This window comes from Athene cunicularia (assembly GCF_003259725.1).
Source record: "Athene cunicularia isolate RWA chromosome 7 unlocalized genomic scaffold, athCun1 chr7_part1, whole genome shotgun sequence".
Lineage (NCBI taxonomy): Eukaryota > Metazoa > Chordata > Aves > Strigiformes > Strigidae > Athene > Athene cunicularia.
The window spans coordinates 25643536-25662602 of NW_020799107.1; the positions used below are offsets into that span (position 1 = coordinate 25643536).

Sequence of the window (19067 nt, forward strand, 5' to 3'; positions counted from 1 at the left end):
GTATGCCAGGGGGCACAGAAGAAAAATAATCATGCTAATTTCTCTTAATTCCTTCAGACTGTAAAATGTAAAATCTTTTGAACAATATTTTATAAGGCAGATCAAGATTTTTTTAACTGCTGCATCTAATGGAGACCAGGGCAAGGAAAGATGATCTCCTTGTAATACCACGCAGATTTGGTCTTTGGTCTGCTGAAGTGAGGTTAGAACCCAACACTATTTCTCATATTCCCTCTCGTGGTTACACCCTCCCCCTTCCCTTGTGTTCTCTAGTACAAACTGTATCTTTTTGTTCTGTCTGCAAACCATCCATGCATGCCCTGTTTCTCTGCTGCTCCCTAAATGCCTCTTCTGCCAGTGTTGTCTCCTGAGCCCAGCTCAGGGATCCAAGAGGCAAATCAACTGAGTGCTGCCCAAGGACACTATTCTGATTTCCCTGACCTGCAGGGAAGCCAAGGAAATGGTGCAGACAGTGGAGCAGCCCTAAGAAAGCACAAGTTTCGCCTGGAGGTTACATGGTTCTCAGCAGTAACCAATCTTCTTCACTCAAGGCACAGGTGGGCATGAGGAGGACTAAATGCTTGCTTTGGGATTTGGAGCAAACAAATACATTTTGGGTCTCTGTGTGTGCCACTGGGCTTTCCATGCTCTCCTAACAGCCAGTCGTCATCAGGCAGTGACACACTTAACCTCTCCCTTCTACACATACACACACCATTATATATAAAATATTTCCACTCCTTCCACTTACTGGGCACTCAGTAATATTTTGAGTCCACAGGCTCATGTTGGAGCTGTCCTCAATGGTGGTGCATCTTTTCTGCTTGTTATCCCAGCCACAATATGGGTCTCTGGCTCCCAGGCATTCCCTGCATGTGAAAAGAGAAAAGATTAAAGCTCTTAAAGACTGTCTAGCTCTAAAGACACGTATTCGAGTATAGTGCTTGTATGTGACAGCTGTCAACTGCACTGAGGCTCAGCAGAAGAAACAATTTCTTCTAAGCAGAGGTTTACCTGCTTGGAAGGGGAGAATGGTTGAATAGAAGGGTGATAGGATACAAAGAAAATATCACTCATAGAAGCTGTAGATTAAAAATCAGTTCACTCCTCTCCAAGGCCTAGGGAAAGAAAATGACTACAAATTTTAGTCAAAGAACATTTGTCATTGAGATATCTTTGTGCCCACATGTAATCACTCAGCAGGCCAAATCTCACACAAAGCAACCTCTGTGAGTACGTTTTCTGACACTGTGTCCATCCAAAGGGGTTAGACAAGCAGAATTAGCCAATGGACCAGTAATAAAGGCTTTCTATTAGTCTTGGCCTTTGCTGGAACAATGGTTTCATTTATAATCCCAACATCAAGATGTCAGTTTGGAAAAGTCACAGCAGAACATTATTTCTAAGCTTTTGGCTGCTTTGAACACTGCTGTATTCATTTTCCTCCTGAATCCATATTTACAGGCTAAGTGTGTGTTCCCAACATGCGAGCTGCTGAAGAAAAATAACTTGGGTTACTACTGCCACTAAACAGAGAAGGTCAGTCATAGAATTAGTCTGTACTGATAAAATTCAGCTGTATTGGTTGTTCCCATGAGTTGCTTTCAAATTGTTAATTTTCAGTAAGAAAACATAACAGTACAAGCTACATCATGCATGTATTAGTGAAAGACAAAGAAGAGGACTAAGCCTAATAAGATTCTCAACATTATTTTTTATTCCAATGATCCATTCTCTTCTATCACACAAAAGGGTGATAAGATCTTTCCAAAAGTCCTAAATGATTTATAAACTGACAATTAGACAGCAGCAAGGGAACAAGGGGAAAAATCAGTTCAAGAAACTAAACAGGAGAGTAATAAAATTTATTCTAAGGGTAGATATCAGTATGATAAATGAAACATAAAAAAAAAAAAAAAAAAAAAAAAAAAAAAAAAAGAATCCAATGCAATGAGATGTGAACTGTTCCCTCCCAGAAATCTTTGAAATCCTATTAGCCTGTAATCAGCCGCAAATGAAAAAGCAAGTCCCTTAAGCACAGCTGAAAACACTCTATCAGTCTGTACTGACTCCACAGTGATTTGCCCCAAAGTGAACCCTAGACTGTTTTGCTGTCTGGTATCCATTGCTTTGAGAGAGAGAGAGAGAGAGATGTGGGTGTATGTGTATATGTGTGTATATATATATATATATATATGCAGACACAGTGTATATATTTATATTTTAATTATGAGTTTCCATTTTGCTCCTACATGGCAGCTCCTACATGTCCTCTACTAAAGATTTCACAACACAGTTTTAAGGAACAGAACTTTATCTTTCATGTTTTAGAAAGGTTACAATAACTGCTTCAGCACACCCAAGGAAAAGGCAAGGATGATTTTGTCCCAGACCCAGGCAACAGAAGATCAAATATTTACCTAGAAAAGACTTGGGATTCTCAGTCCAAGGACACAGAAGAGACACATGCTGCTTTGCTCATTATTCAGGCTAAGGACCCCCATCCCGTTGTTTTAGCAACCCACACCGCCCTCACCCAGGACACGGGGCTGCCGCCACGTCCAGAGCTGCCTTTGCCGTCTGGCAGCCCCTCAGCAAGGGCAGCACCCACTTAATTATGGAGCAGATCCCAGGGCACCTGCCCACACTCTCAGCAACTCTGCACTTCAGGAAGAAACTGGGCAGTTTTGAGGAGAAGAGTAAGAGAAGCCACAGGGGGAACAGGGAAAGAAAAAAGCCCCTGGTTTTAGTTAGAGAGCCTTTTGGTCAGGCTTTCAGACCCTGACACCACGTGCACGCTATTGTTTCCAATTGCATGAAGCCATTTTGCTGGGCACACGGCAAGCTGAGAGAGGTCATTGTAATTCATAACAGAGAAGGCTGTTGTGAGCATCACCCTATTATGATACACATTTTCTCTGAATTTAATTTATAGGAAAACATGTGCTGCATAAATTCAGGAAATAATCTCCATATGTTCTGTGCTGCAGCCCTCAGCCACTCCACAGGCTGCAATATATCCCGGTTGGGCACTGACCACTTTGCTGGCACTATCATAATGTATGTCATGTAGCTAATGTGCTGCTCTTGGCTGAGAGCAGCGAGCTACAGATCCCTAACGGTGCACTCAATGAATCACAGCCTGCGGTCCCCTGCCACCGCCAATGACCCCCAGCTGACAGGCCATCAGTAACTGAGCTGCAGAGCCGCCAGAAGGCCGTGATGCTGGGCCCTGGGAAAAGCCCGGTGCGGTGCTTGTTGGCGGGGAGCTACGGCCATCCCGTGCTGCGCCGTCCCTGCGCTCTGCATCCTGGGTATAATGAATTCCTACCCAGCCCGGGCTCCGCTGGGTTGTCAAAACACGCACTCTGTAATTTAACAACCATCAAAGCCCGGGACTTCTCCCAGTCTGACGGCAGGCACTCAAACCCATTTGAAATCTAAAAACAAAATAGCTATGCTGTCTAGCTCCCTTCAGGATTCGGAGCCCGTTCATCTGCCTCAACTCTGGTGAGAAACCTATTATATCAGCTGACAGCAATAAACTTAAGGGTGAGGAGGAATGTATTTACTTACACACAATTTGCTCCATTTTTTTTTTCCTTTTGTAAGCAGGAAAAGCCTTACAATGTGCATTACTGCAAGAAAACAACACTTCTGGCAAATACTTTAAGTGAACACTTCAAAATCCACCCTAATTTAGATCCTTACAATATCTTTAGTATATACATATATATATATATATCCCTATTTATGTCATTAAAAGATAAAACCACAGCAGCGAACACACACCAAAAGACAAATATATGTATGCATACACGCGTGCACAGATCAAAATACTTCATAAATGTGCTGTCATTCCTAGTAGATTGGGCACCATGGTTTGGAAAATGTAAAAGTATCACAGCATTTCCCTGTGCTCAGAACAGAAAATCAATTGAAATGTTTACATGTAAATACCATTTCATATTATGATACTGCTGAAAAGTCTCACACAGGCCGTGAAATCTGAAGTCTTCCAAGGCAGTATGTAAATACTGTGAAATAAGATACAAAGGAGTTTACATGCTATAATGAAATTCTGATGTTCAAAGGCAATGGGACTTCTGCCACTGGCTCAGTGGGGCCAGATTTCATATCATACCTACAGGAAACACCACACTTAGGTCTCAATGGCAGTCTGGGAATGCCTCAAGGAACTAACGATACACTGTCGTCTCCCATCATAATTCACAAAGGGAGAGAAAACCAATTATCCCAAAAGGCTACCCAAGCATAGCAGGTTAACACTGTCTGTATTAATGCTAATGACTTAGTTAATGAAATTCCACAAAGTGGGATGCTTGTGGAAGTAAGATGGTGATGATACCACATAGTCCATGTCCCCAGTTCCCTTCTGGCCAACTACCAACTGGAGTGTGTTCGGTGAGGACTCAGGAGAATACCTCTTGACAGATATCTAAGAAGTTGGATTTATTATGACAGGGCATTACTATCAATAGCGATTCACTTTAATTCATTGCCTTGCAATAAATGTCTTATCTGAGGCATAAAGGCATACACTGAAAACGCTCAATTGAAAAACAATTCCATTTGTATCTCCTGTTCAAGGTTTTTTTTTTCTTTGGTTCCTTATTCTCACTTACCAAGGACATTTGCATGAAAATAAGATCTTACTCATAAGAGCTCACCTGCTGCCTCCTGCTTGGGAGCTGTAAGCCTCCCTGTTGCTGGCTGTTGCAATCATTTCTACAGCAGTGAATGGGGATAACACAAAGGATTAGGAGTCTGCAAGTGGGGCACTATCCACAGCCCACTGAAGTCAATGGAAACTCTTACCTATGACTCAAAAGAGTTTTTATGAGGCCTCTGAAGCCTGGTGGAAGCCCTGAAGCCTTCACTAATAGCATGTGTTGTAAAAAGGCTTCTGCTTCCAAGAGGCTGGTCCTGCCCAAGAATCTTTTTTTGTAATAGCCTGAATGACGTCTTCTTTCAGAATCTTCATTAAAGCTTAAACATCTGTAGTTCAAAGGTTTTTCATTCCCACTTTAATTTGCTCTGGGTCTAGATAACTTCATCTTTTGGTCTTTCTTTCCTGAGAATTAAAACTTTAGATTGTGTAATAAATGGATCATCAAATCAATTCAACCAGACCCAAGAGATTAGGCTTTGACAGACCAAAGGAAAGAAAGAATTACTAGAGCTTATTTCCATTCTTACTACCAAACAGAAGATACACAAAACTGTCATTTTGTACCAAAAGTCACAATACTGTCATCCAAAGCATTCACACTGAAGGAGTCTGCTCCTCTCATCTGCCAGGATGTGCTTGCTCTCTCAGTTTTCATTCCCTTCTCTTTTCATTTACCTCTTTCTCACTCCAAAGCCAATAGGAATGGAATGACAGGACATGATGATCTGCAGAGGCAGGACTCTAGACCCAAAGACTGAGAAGCTCCCTTCCCAAACTGTGTTTGCTCACAAACCCCTGCCACTACACCAGGGGAAAGTTCTGCATTTTTACTGAGGAGTTTGAAACCTGCAGTGAACATCATGTTCCCCGGGGAGATACAATAACTGTCATAGCACCTAGTCCTTTAAACCCACATGGGCATCACCAGTCAGTTCATCAGAGGCCCAGAGATTAGCAGCACTATCAAGTGGAGCAGTGCAAATGTTGATCCTGCAAGGCACTGAGCAACACTCGTGTGCTCTGCATCTCAGGAGCATGGGCAGCACAGGCGTTCACCTTGCTGTGCTGGGGAATAAGATCTCAGAATTTCACGCTGGTTTGTTGCACTCTTCGAGCAGTTAATTCCGAGGGAACAGCCCTTTGCAAGCAATAAGGGGGTTTTAGCTGTGTCTGTTAGTTGCAAGCATGAGGCTGTGTTTGGCAGACAGGCATTTCCTGACAAGGTTAGCTCACTGTCCCATTGCTATGAACCTATGGAGGGGATGAACTAAACAAATAATCATATTAGCTTCCAGCCAACCAAATCATAATTACTGACAACCTCAATAGCCCGTGCAAGGAAGAGCGGACTTCTGTCTTCCCTAAAGCCAGATGGCATGAAAAGAGAAGAATAAGAATCAAAAAGATGTTTGGGACTTAAGAAAATAAGATTAGAAAGGGGAAAAAAGCACCAGACCTTCAAACAATCCCTCTAATTTTGATACCTTTAAAAATTAAAACTACAGAGATGAGTTAGTGATCTGTACAAATCCATTATCTTTCCCCACTGAGAAGAGAAGCCAAGTGGAACTGAGCTGCTTTAGTCAGACGCTGGTCAAGTAGCAGCTTCATTTCTCAGCTGGTGAATACAACATATTCCGTGCCAGATGCTACTGCCCTTTCCTCAAGACAAGTAGCCCTGTACTCCTAAGCAATTAATGGGGCTGTTTGTGGAGCAGGGCACTACTTGAGAAGAGCACACTGCAACTCACAGGTACCACCACTGTGAGGGCTACAGTTGATATTAATCTGGACCGACAAGGTTTGGTATTTTGGCATTTGATACTGGATGCAGAGGCAGAGAAGCTGAAGTGTGCGTGTGTTGTGTGCATGTGTAATTTATCACCCACACATGCTTAGCATCAGTGATTGCTGCTCTGCACATGATTTGTTTTGAATGCATAAATTAAAGCCATGGTGTAAAACGACCTCTAAAACTGAAGTCCACTTATGAGCCAAACATATGTAACTTATTTGAAAGAAGCAGTGCACAGACAGAGGATTTTCAGAGGCAGTTTCATCTCATTTTTCTTTCCACATCAGGGACCTTGGCTTGCCAGTTTCCACCTCCTGCCCTACCATTTTCAATATCACTTTAATCGATTGTGGTTTATAGATTATGGCCTCACACAATCTACAGAACAAACTATTCTATTTCTTACTTTCTGACATCCCATTCCATCATCTTTTAGAAACAGCGACTTCTTTATTGGATAAGTGTTTATTTTTATTTTTAAAGCCATGAAATAAAACAACATTGCATTTATTCAAATATGAAGATTAATGACATCCCAAGAAAAATTCTGATTAAATCTGGATTTATGTTTACATCAGTAAAGCAGGTTATTAAAAAAAATGAGTGTGTTCCTCCACAAACACTATTAGAAACTCTTGTCAGTGTGCCAAACAAAACTGACCTCCAATAAAAACAAAAGCACAGAGGGCCTCTGACTACCAGTGCTGGGATCAGCCATCCACAAGAAAACTGGGATACTATTAAAGTCCTAATGAAAGGAATAGCCAGAAGGAATTCCTGAATGCAGGCATGTTTGTCTGGATTGTGAAGCACTACCATTTCCTAGCCTCGGCAGGCTTTTGAGCCTTAAGAAAACATGCCCCCCAGGGCTGCCATATGGAAAGAGGCAGAGGGGGCTAGACATCCTTTTGGAAAGGCAGCTTGGGCAAATCAGTGCACTGAAGTGTTATTCCCTGTCTCTGCCCTGTGTCAGTCAGTGTCTGCAGGCAGCTGTCAGATTAAGATGTGTTCTGCTCCTGCGTTTCTGCTCTGTCGTTGCAGATCTGAGACTTCTGTGTGAACATGGCAAATTTCAGTAGTCTGGTGGCGTAGGTGGATACAGGAAAAGAGCGGTTTAGGCAAGAGCAAATCCACTGCAGGGGACACAGACAGGTGCTTTATGTAGCCTCTGCAAGATGCTGATGATTTAAGAACACAAATTAAGCTAAAATAGGAATTCAGAAAGGGAAAGAAAACTGCAAAGCCAGAAAACTTAGAAAGAAATATGAGTGATGATAAAGAAACCTGAAAACAGTCTACAGTCATCACCCAGGCTGCACAAAGTAATCCATATTCAAGCAGCTCCTTTGTGAAAGTTGAATTTTGTTAAGCTCTGTGTAATTATTTTCAGCTCAACAAGATGTATATTCAGCTAGACAGAACCTTTGTAGATTAATGGATGTTGGAAAAGGCAAATAAATATTAGACCACCTACTACAACTTGAGGATCTAACATATCTCTTGTCCATTGCAGGGCTATTTTAACATTGCTTAAGGTGCAAAATGGTCCTGCCAACATATTCTCCATTGCTTTTTCCCATGTAGTTACAAAAACACCATCAGACAATGTCCATTCCACTTTTTAGCAAGAGACAACATCACTTCAGTAAATGGATATTCTTCAAATCCAGCTCTACTCCTTTGCAGACCGGAGTGTTCCCATAGATCTACAGTACTTAGGTATTTTGACAGGTAAAAGACACCAGACAGTACAATATTATGTTCCTCTAAAACCCATACATATTTTATGTAGTTATATGTACTTAAAATTTAAACTTAAACTAACAATAACAAATTTGCTCTGGCTCCAGATACTTCCTCCTCTCCAAACAGGTAAAACAGCACATCTTCTAATAAAAAGTTAATGATGCATCTGTAGCAATATATTCATTCAGTACTAACATTGGGTACATTTGTGTTTTATGCAGCAAACGCTGCCTGGAAGCCTGAGACATGAAGCAAACCAGCCACGGTAGCAGTAAGGCTGTAGACTACATCAGGAGCCAGGTCACTGAATATGACCATGGCCTAGAATACAAATCTTTTGACATAATAGTAGCAAATTGCAAGAACTGACAGATGCAATGGATATCGGCCCTGGGGCTTGCTGGTAGCTTTAGTTATTAATCTTGTTTGTATAACAATAGTATCAATGTCACCCTAACATAACATATTCCAAGAAAACTACCTGCTTTCCTGTCAGTCACCGCTGTGTTGAAAGTAATTTCACATTAGCCCACCTAGCAGGCATCTGATGGTAATGACTTTTAGACATCATTGATCTGAGTTGGCCTAAAGCCAGCTTGCTAGAAGTGAAAGGATCCATACACTAAACCATTCCCAATCTTGCAAGCTAAGTCATGTTGGCAGTACGCTTTCAAAATAAGGAGCAAACAAAAGCCCTCAGCACGTTCAAGCTCCCTGCTTTTTCTTCCCTCCTAGCAAATCCAAAGCCCCACAAAACAAATTTGCAACCTAGTTATGATAGCAAGGAGGCAAAAGGCAGTGAGCCCTGAAATTAGCTGATTTTATTTGGCTTTTTCTGAAGTGACCTTTCAGCAGCTGTGTAACCCTGGATTCTGGCTACTGCTAAATTCCTCTTCTGCCACAGTACCATTCACTTGGGGCCATTTACATTAGTTTGGAGCTAAAAGTGGGAGCCTAAAAGTGTACAAGAAGCTTAAAATGAATGTAAAGCATGTCATTCATTTCAGAATTTAATAGAAATGGGAAAAACTGTAATAATTCATCTAGTTCGGAGCAGAACCCCTTTCCACTCTCATGCTGTATTCTCTCTTTTTCAGTGATGCAAACACCAGCAATCTCAGCACAGGCTTATTCCTCAAACTCAGGCTCTTGCTGGTTTCCCTACTGTCCCCACATTGCACTTATCTCCTCACTGTTATTTGTGATTCCTTCATACTTAAATGGCATCTACAAAGTATGCTATTTTCTTTCTTCCATGCCATTAAAGATAATGTCAAATAAGATGAAACTGAAAACCAATCTCTGTGGCATCTTACTGGAAACATGCCCCCCACTTACCCTTGCTGTCTTTTTTTTTCCAGTTTCAGATACATGTGGCCATGTCCCTTTACTAGACTGTTGAAATGAAGCTCTTCAACTGCTATCCTGAAATCCACATTTCTTAGACCTGTACCATCCCCTTGAATATTAAAGGTCTACACCCTGCAAATAGTATGGATGTGCTTAACTTTACATATATAAGCAGCTACATTAAAGAAAATGGGAGTAATTGCCTGTTACAGCAGATGCAAATGTGTTTTCAGGGTAGATAAAATGGTATAATTTTGTACTTCTATTTAAAGAACACAGATCCATTTCATCTACCAAACTTCATTCTTTCCAAGAGCTTTAGTGATCATGGTTCTGTTTGATGTCTTCATTCTCTGTCAGTGGGAGTCTCGCTATTTACTTAAATGCAACCAGAATGCCAAACCAGATGTTTAGTGATTTATTCTGATGTATTATTGGATACTGTGGATGACAAAAGATTGGGCTGAGCACTCTCCTTTCTGCCTATGAAGTCTTCCAATGCTTTTCAGCATTATTGGTGGTACAATAATTAGCTAATTCCCCTAATTTTGGAGAGGCCATATCAGCCAAAGCAGATGGAAATTGATGATTAAGCTTTATCACAACATTTTCGTAGGCTGTTACCTTTCCTTTTGCCTCTATTTTAAAAGGATGTTCAATGCGCTAGATATTTTTTTAAACTCTCAGGGAGAAGATTTTCAAAACAAAATCTGGGCCAGATTTTCAACAGCCTCAGCTCAGAAGGGGCTGGATATTCAAGGTCTTTGATGAACAATCTGGCCGTCATCATTGCCTCAGCGGTCTGCTGGATGCTGGGCTCCACTGAACAACAGTCTCTGCTTTGTTCTCGCCCTTACCTCTTAACATTTTCTCTCCTGTGCTTTTTACCCAACAGTAATTCCTTGTTTGCCCTTCGAGGAACTATCATCATTCTGATGAAGTGGTCAGAGGATTTCCAGCCCATATTCAATTTACTTTTCTCAAAACTGGAAAATTTTTAGATCTCTTCCCAGACTGTATTATTCCTCCAGTTAAATTCCCTAACAGTTTCACTCCTGAAATCTGGTAATTCGGTAATTTTGCAATCCTAAATTCAAATTCTTCGTTCCTTTTTTTACAGAGGTTTTTGCACCATGTAAGTATTAAAAAAAAAAAAAAAAAAAAAAAAAAAAAAAAAAAAAGTATCTCAAGCCCCTTAAAGCAGAGTGTGGACGTGGTACAGAGACTCTGCTTTGAGCTCCAGCTTTGCACTTTGCAGAGAGAGAGAGAGAGAGAGAGAGGGCAGAAAACTCTCTGCTTCTTTACTATGGCTGCTGACGCTTTTCTTCCAAAAACTCCCTGAAGCCATTTCAGGAGTTACTCACCTACATGTACTTAGTTGTCTGATTGCTGGCCCAGAGCTATTTAGAGGTGAATTGTGTTTCTCACACAGATCTCAAGTCAGCAGGTAAGAGTACTTGTCAGCTGAGTCATTTCTGCTAGGTTTGCATTAAGCACCATGGCCGGAGGGGATGTACGGCAGAATTTAGGCCAAGTAGGAGGGCAAAAACTCAGCATCACTGAACAGCAAACTCCCTGAAACCGGGTCAAAAAAGCAGGCAAGAGTTCAAATGAGAGCGGCACGCAAGAGGATCTGGCTCTCCCCATAGCCTCGGAATCAGGAGGATCTCCACTGCCATGATGCTGACCTTCAGTGGCACTCACATGTGAGCACAGCACGACAGGGAGACGACAGGCAAGCCAAACTATTCTCAGAACCACACTGTACATCCCAAAATTGCAACCTGCATCACGTGAACTGCAAATTTTATGCAGAAAACTGGAGGGAGGGAGGAAGAGGAGAGAATGAATATCAACATAAAGTGCGTTAAAATAAACTGCTCCGGACAGGGAGAGAAGAAAAGGTGGGTATTCAAGAAACCCTCTGTTCTTATTCCCAAATACATTTTCTCTTCCTCATTTGAATGTGTAATCAAAAAATGGCTACAAAATCACCCCAAGGCCCACCTCAGGTTTTCTGTCTGCTTGGAGGCCCATGGCCCTGATGCTGCAAAGGGGCAATACAAAGAGACCACAAAGTGTTCCCTGCAACAACCAGCTTCATTTTCCTACCTGTTTGATTGCAATTCCTAAAATGAATAATTGCAGCCCACTCTTCAATAAAGTTACTAAACTACCCCTACAGACAGGCCCCACCTGAAAATAATGGTCCAGATCTGAAGTCCTCACCTCTAAAATTCAGATTCAAGATTTTGTTCAGACACATTCTAGAGATACGGTGGCGTCAGCGATAAAGCTGCAGTGCTGGCTCTCCAAATATCCCTCCCCAAAGCTTGGGGGCAACTTGAGGTAAAAATCCAAGCTCATTTGAAAATTGCAGGGAGGTTACAAAGATTTCAAAGCCATGCAAAATCCAGCAGCAAGCACAGCCAAGCTACCACCCAGCAAAGCATCCTTCAAAACACACTGCGTGTTCAAAGGGCTTGTAGGTTTTGCTCACATTGGAGATCTTCCTAATAGTCTCCAGCAAGAGTGGGTAACGGCAGTACTGAAGCACAACAGGAAAACACACGCACAAGGCAAGGTCCCTGCAGCCAAGTCCAGCCTGTAAATTTGGACAGCTGACATTACAGATGTCTTCCCATTGCCCTGTTGCTAAGACTGGCTGCTCTGAAAAGACAGATTGAGACAGGTCAGTGGGCAGGCACAAAACACTGCTCAGACACCCAGAAATACATTGGGTCAACGAACTACATCAAGACATGGGGCTGAGTTACTGGTCACCATTTAAGAGATTAAATTGGTGCCATGTCAATAAACAAACAGTAAAGGAGATGGCAGAAATCCTTTTCCCTTTCCATCTCTTCCCTTCGCTACTGCTTTTTCCTCTGTCCCATTTTTGAGCCCAAGGTTTTAAAGCAGCAGAGCAGCAAGGATTGCTGGAGAAGATCAATGCTAGGATCAATTTTCTCTCGATACATGATCACCCATTCGAGGGAGAAGGCAGGGTGAAGGCAAGAGCTCTAAGTCAGCAACTGAAAACCCACATCAGCCCCCAGGGTGCAAAAGGCTTCAAAGTTTCCTGATAACATGCGGCACAGCCAAAGAAAACAAACTGTTGTGGTATTCCTGCCTGGGAGGCACAAATTCTCCATCACCTCCAAGCTTCCTGAGCCCCCATCAAAACGATTAGATTATAAAAACTGCTGAAACGAGAGCTTTTCAGGGAGGCCAGTCAAGAAGTCACAGCACAACAAAAAAATAAGCAGGGGGTGTTGTAGAGGCGGGAGCCCTTTTTCCCGTGGTGTCTGTATATTGGCATGTATTAAACATAGACACAACAATAAGCAATAAATCACAGCCCAGGAGAAGTGCCAGGTGGAATGCACTGGAGGAAATTAAAACATCCTTCTCGATACAGTTCAGTATTGAAAGAAATACAAAGGAGACCAAGTTGACTTATCACCTACACAGCCAGGATGCAAACGGGAAAAAAGGTTCAACATTTGCAGCTGAAAAATTTGCAGTTGAATAATTTTCTAAAAAAAAAAAAAAAAAAAAGCTTAGCTTAAAAAGTAGTAATAATAATATCACAAACATCCTTTTGAGCAAATGAATAAATAATGGCCTTCCTTGGCTTTCCTAAGTGGTCTTCTTTTTTTCCTCCTCAAATGCACAGTCGCTCCACAAGACTCAGCCATGGGACAAAGGATCCATTGCAAGGGACACAAGTACCCTAGCTGGCCAGCACTTGAATTCAGCAGCTTCTGACCTCCTACATCACCAACTATATGCACCTACCATGCTGTCAGGAGACCCTATCTTGTGTACTTTGGTATTGCCCAGCAGCTGGTTTAAATTGCCTAAAAGTATCATGGAGGCCAAGTTTGAGTCTCCATCCCCCAAAAGAGCTGGAATGCTTCCTTATTTCTCTGAAAAACTCCTCTGGAAAGTTTGTTTTAGAAAAGAAAAAAAAAAAACAAACCACAAAACATTGATACACAAGCTTTCCAGTAATTTCAGTCAGGACTCAGTACTGCAGAGTGCATAACGCTGCTTGTGGCCACCAGCAGTCACTGGACCCTCTTTGGAGACAATTTTTTGTTTTGCTGGGATAAGATCATACCAGCAGAGGACTGCTCTGTGGCCCTTAGATCCTAAATAGATGGTGCTCCTGTGATGTACCCCCACTCATCTGCCCTCCAGCCACTGCTGCTTTACCCTTCTTGTCCCTTTTTTAGGCAGTTGAGCAAACCTCCAGCATTTGAGCTTTAATGGAAGAGTCATAGAGTACTTATGCAGGCTGAAACTGGGACACGATCTATAAATTTCCAGAAAGCTGAACTCATGATTAGGAACAGAAAGAAAAGGAAGAATTCATTTCTCTTGAAACTGGATCATATATATGTATACACACATAAATATTCTTAAACTGAAACTCTCCAGGACAGCCTGAAGAGAACAGCTGTTATGTTTTACCTTTTTAAATCTCTGCTTTCAAGGGCTGAGGACAGGATGGCATTTTCCAGCTGTGGTTCTCTTTCTCTTACTAAACACTTCTGTGTCAGCCTGTCTGTATGAGCAACTAAACCTTTACACATTAAACACCTCTGTGTCAGGCTTACAGTAACGACCAAGTCATATTTTCTGAAAGGGATAATTGAAGAGGTTTTATGAAAACAGAGCTGGTATTTTTATATTCAGACAGATACAAATTTACTACAAGCTGATAGATAAACTACTTGTTAAAAATAAAATTACAGTGACATTTTCTAGATCATCTTTTTGGCAAAAGAATGGGGACATCTTGCAGTAGGCCATGAAAGAGGGAATCAATTTAGATGTTGCTAAAATTCTTCCTCTTGTCTAGCGCAGAGGACATCAGCTTCAGACAAAACTCTCATCAAGGAAAGCAAGGCAAAAACAAGAGAGAAGGAAGAGTATTTTCAAGAGATGTAAACAAGCAATTACCTGCAGCAGACCACACTACACACTCAGGGAGATTATTTGCCTGCATGTCTTAATCAGTTGCTAATCACACTCTCTCCTGTTTAAACGGGAGGGATACCATTTGGAAACAATAACCTCCTACACACATTTCTGGGTAGAAAACTGCTCTGGAGACAGGACTGACAATTAGTCTTTTTTCCTACTCCCTTTAAAAGGTACAATCATGGCACAGAATCTATCCAGGTGTAAGAGGTGTCACACATACTTGAGATGAGCTATTGGTTTCCAAAAGCAGTAACACAGCACAGCCCTGCCTCATCAGATATTTGAGAGGTGATGATTCGGATAAGCCAGGATAGGCTGGCTGGGACCCAAATTCAGGAACCTACAGCCGTACTGCCAGTAAAAACCACCAGCATAACACATGGAGTTAACAAAAGCAACACTGAAATGTCAAGGGTTTTTTTAAAAATAAAAGTAAATATTGCAAGCCTTTCCTTGGTAAACATACAATTAATTTCTGATGAGGACTAATTAATATTTACCAAAAAAATATTGCTCATTCTGATTGCTCCTGTCATGAATGTATCTATCAGGAGATGCACTTTCAACAGCAACTTTTGTCTTGCAGTGATGAAAAAAAGCCTTCTAAACTGAACTGGACTGGAATGTTTCCCTGGTGCTTTTCTTTTTAACCTGAAGTGGAATATATCAGAGCTGTAAATTTGCTTACCCTTCTGTTCTGTACATGGAGCATCTCTCCAGAGGAATTTTTAGCACTCCATTATTTAAGCCCACAAAGAGTGACCTGTCACTGTGCAGGATTTGGAGACTCTTGATTGCTTCCCGTTGTCCATCAGGGAGGATCTGCATTTCCTCTAAATAACAACTCCTTAGGCTCCTGTTAGTGGTAGAAAGGGCCTTCAAGATGGTGCCATACTCTAATAGAACAAGAAAAAAAGCATAAGTAAATCTTGAAGCCATTGACTTCATTTCATACCTGCCTAAAGAGCAAAATATTAGTATCATCTTCACCTAGCCACTAGTTCTGGGTCACCTGCTACCCATGGTAGAGAGAGCCCCAGCTACACTGTTAAAGATCCTCAGCAGTTCTCAGACGTTACAGAAACCACCTGTGAATGCATTTTCATGGGAATCCAGAAGAATGTGAATCACCTGGAGAGCGAGTACCTGGAAGTATTTCCTAGTTGGAGAACTGAGGCAGAGAAGAGTCTGGTCCCATGGCCAGTGAGTTATATAGCAAGGTGACCCAAGATAGCAGAGATCATTTCTGGTGCCTCAAGTCTGTATTTCTTTTGGTTTATTGAGCAGATCGGTGTGATTTGATTTGATGCCATGACAAATGACAACAGATGCAGCAGCCCTGCTGGAAATCTCAGAGGATCTCTGTAATGACTGCATGGGTCACAGATCTAACTGATCCTCTTCCTCAAAGAAGCTGTCCTGCCAGCTTGACAAAGGGATGTTATGGCCTGAGCAGTGCATACACAGAAACATATGTGTTTGTGTTCACAATGCTCTTACCTAAACAATTTAAAGATCTGATAAACTGTGGGAGATTTATGCTGGGGAAAAGGGGGCAACCACACCACTTTTCATTAAAACACCAAAGAAGTCTGTCAGCCCTGACTGTTCCTGAAACTTAATCTTTCTATCCTGATAATTTCTTTATTGGTGCCAAAGCTCAGCAATTTACAGTGGCGGGGTTGGCTACCATGCAATGCTTCTCTTTCAGTTAGGAGGGCCTTAGGTGTGGAATAAGTCTGATGCCAAAGTTTGGGCTCAGTTTGTCTCAGGATGGGGTTTGTGTTCAGGGCTGCCTCTGGGCAGGGCTGTCTCTGCTGAAGCATTTGACTGGTTTAAATGTTTCAGGTCCTGCAGAGCTTACTCTTCAGTCGTCAGTAACCAGGGGCAGAAAGCAAACATAATTAAGGAGGTAAGGTTATGACAGCGAACCTTTCAATACAGATGATATGAGGCAGAAAGTATCCCAGCTTTCTCTCAGGCTTTGTAGCTGGGACTCCTCACTTAAAATATCAAGATATCAAAAAGGCAGAACCATGTTGTATTTCCATTTAAGTACAATCTTCTCATCATAATCAATGTCCATGAAGGTTCCCACAGTGGGAATGTTTCTAGAACACATCCAGGATGATCACTTTTGAAGTAAGTGGTGGTAAAAGTTAGATAAATTATGACAGTCCTGGAAGGTGGTAACATGAGAATGAGGCAATGACTCTGCATTCAGATATGAGATTAAACTAACACTTATGGAGGCAATCCATCTTATTCTAAAGTCAAAGCTTCTGCAATAGAGGATAACAACATTATACCCATGAGGCTGGCCATATGCTCTGATTAATCAAACTATTTAATTTAACCTCTATCATTAGTATGAATATGGGCTAAGACAACCATTTATAACACTTTGTCCTTCTTCAGCATCTTTCATTTATCCAAGATATCTGTACTTCTCAGAAGAGGCAATGTGTCCTGCTAATTAGAGGATGGCAGTAGAAATCAAGAGACTAAATCATATAATTAATTCTACCACTGGCTCGCTATGCTACCACAAAAAAGCACTTGCCTCAGCTTCCCCATCTGCATTACATTTCAGTGCATGCCCATTCCCCAAAGCACTGGGAGTCATACACCAGTAGGCACACGGAAGTGCAAAGACAGACATAATTAAAACCTTGGGCAAGCCTGGAGGTTAAGTATTATTATTGCTTATTTAGAGATGAGTATGTCATAGTGCAGAGAGGCAAATTACGTACATGAAACCACAGAGCGTTTCACCGACCTTTGCTCCTCACTGTTATGTATTAGCCCGATTAGTTGAAACGTGTTTTTATAAAATGGATAAAAATGTTATTGTTGTTTTTAAACACAATGTAGATTTATGATCTGTTCACTTAGAACTCTGCTTCAAGTCCTCTGTCCTGCTTTTAATTTACTCGGGCAAACTAACTTCCATGCAGTTTTGTGCCAAAATTACACTTGTGTAATGACATCACAACCAGGTTCCCAGGGCTGCTAATTCTGCAAGCAAGTGGAGGGAACTTTCTTAATCCCCAGTGCTCTTACCTGTTCCAATATACATCACGTGGTAGAGAGTATCCTTCCCCTGAACAATATCAACCACCAGTTTGGAAAATCGAATGCTGTCCTGAGTCACATATGGATCTACAGTCACTGGCTGCACGACATCATTCATCAGGAACAAGCGCTGTGCATCCTGCAGGACCCTCTCCGTCAGGTTCTCGTTAGGGCTGTCATCACTCAGCGTCCCACACTAAACATGGAAGATTGAACTTCAGCACCTGCATTTTTTCCCCACTCCAGCAGCCCAAGACCAAACCCTGAAATTCTTCTGGAAACCCATGTCCTGTTCATTTCCCGGGGAGGTGGGTTTGTGTGAGGGCCACAGGATCAGGCCCTTAAGCCTGATCATAGGTCCTTAGCCTGGCTTTGGCCTGTAGCCCACTCTTTAGAAACATTTCTTCCAGCTGGTCCACTGGCAAGCTATGTGGTGTTTCATTCCCTGGTGATACCTTGCAGCCAGCACAGCAGAAGGGCAAAAGGAATTAACAAACCGGGGAGTAAAAGAAAGAATTAAAACTAGCTATAGAAAGCTAGCAGTAGAAAGTTTTTGTGGTGATAAATACTTGAAGCATTTCAAATATCTTCAGACTCTACCTGGCATCTCAGTCTGTACAATGCACAAAAACTGTGGGTTAACAAACCTGGGAAACGGGTTAGTTTTGCATCAAAGCACCCAACTCACCACACTGCTTTTCTCTGATGTGCTCCCTTCAGAACAGACCCCTTCATCTGAAGCAAGGCAGGTTAGCTACTAGCTCTCCCCTCCCCACATGTAGCTCTTCTATGGTCACAGCGAATGGCAGATCAACCTGTGTCCATCTATCCTCCAACCAAGTGCACCAGGGGGTGCACTGAAATAGACTCGATGCTGTTGTCCATCCAGAATAGGGTGTGAGAGCTCATCTTGTGTCTTTTAAACACCAGCATAAATCCTACCAGGTGGATAGCACATTTTAAGGCCTGAGTTTCTATCTCACACAAATCTCCAGAATTCAGCATTTTTAAGAGCCAAGGCAAGATTAATCACAGAATCATAAAATCATAGAGTAGTGACCTCAACGATCAGCTGGTCCAACCATTCTGGCAAAAGCACGATCTAGACAAGGTGGCCCAGCCCCCTGTCCAGCTGAATCTTAGAACTGTCCAATGTTGGGGAATCCACCACTTCCCTGGGGAGATTATTCCAATGATTAACTGTTCTCATTGTGAAAAATTTTCCTTTTGTGTCTAATCAGAATCTCCTCAGGGGTAATTTATACCCATCACACCTCACCTTCTCCATGTGACTCCTTGTAAAAAGGGAGTCTCCACCTTCTTTGTAGCTATTCTTTAAATACCGTAACACAGTGGCAAGGTCTTCCCTAAGCCTTCTCAAGGCTGAACAAACCAATTCTCTCAGACTTTCCT

The 19067-nt window shown here is 42.0% G+C and overlaps 1 protein-coding gene across 6 annotated transcripts in view; it reads right to left on the reverse strand.

Annotated features, from left to right (window-relative positions):
* The window catches only part of SEMA5B (semaphorin 5B), a 217578-nt gene that overhangs the window by 60472 nt on the left and 138039 nt on the right, over positions 1–19067 (reverse strand). For all 6 annotated transcript variants that reach the window (XM_026852819.1, XM_026852816.1, XM_026852815.1 and 3 more), the window contains 3 exons: positions 17643–17850; positions 15268–15475; positions 752–869 (listed from right to left, as the gene is read on the reverse strand). In XM_026852819.1, coding sequence (XP_026708620.1) covers positions 752–869; positions 15268–15475; positions 17643–17850 — 534 coding nt within the window. The remainder of the gene's footprint in view (positions 1–751; positions 870–15267; positions 15476–17642; positions 17851–19067) is intronic.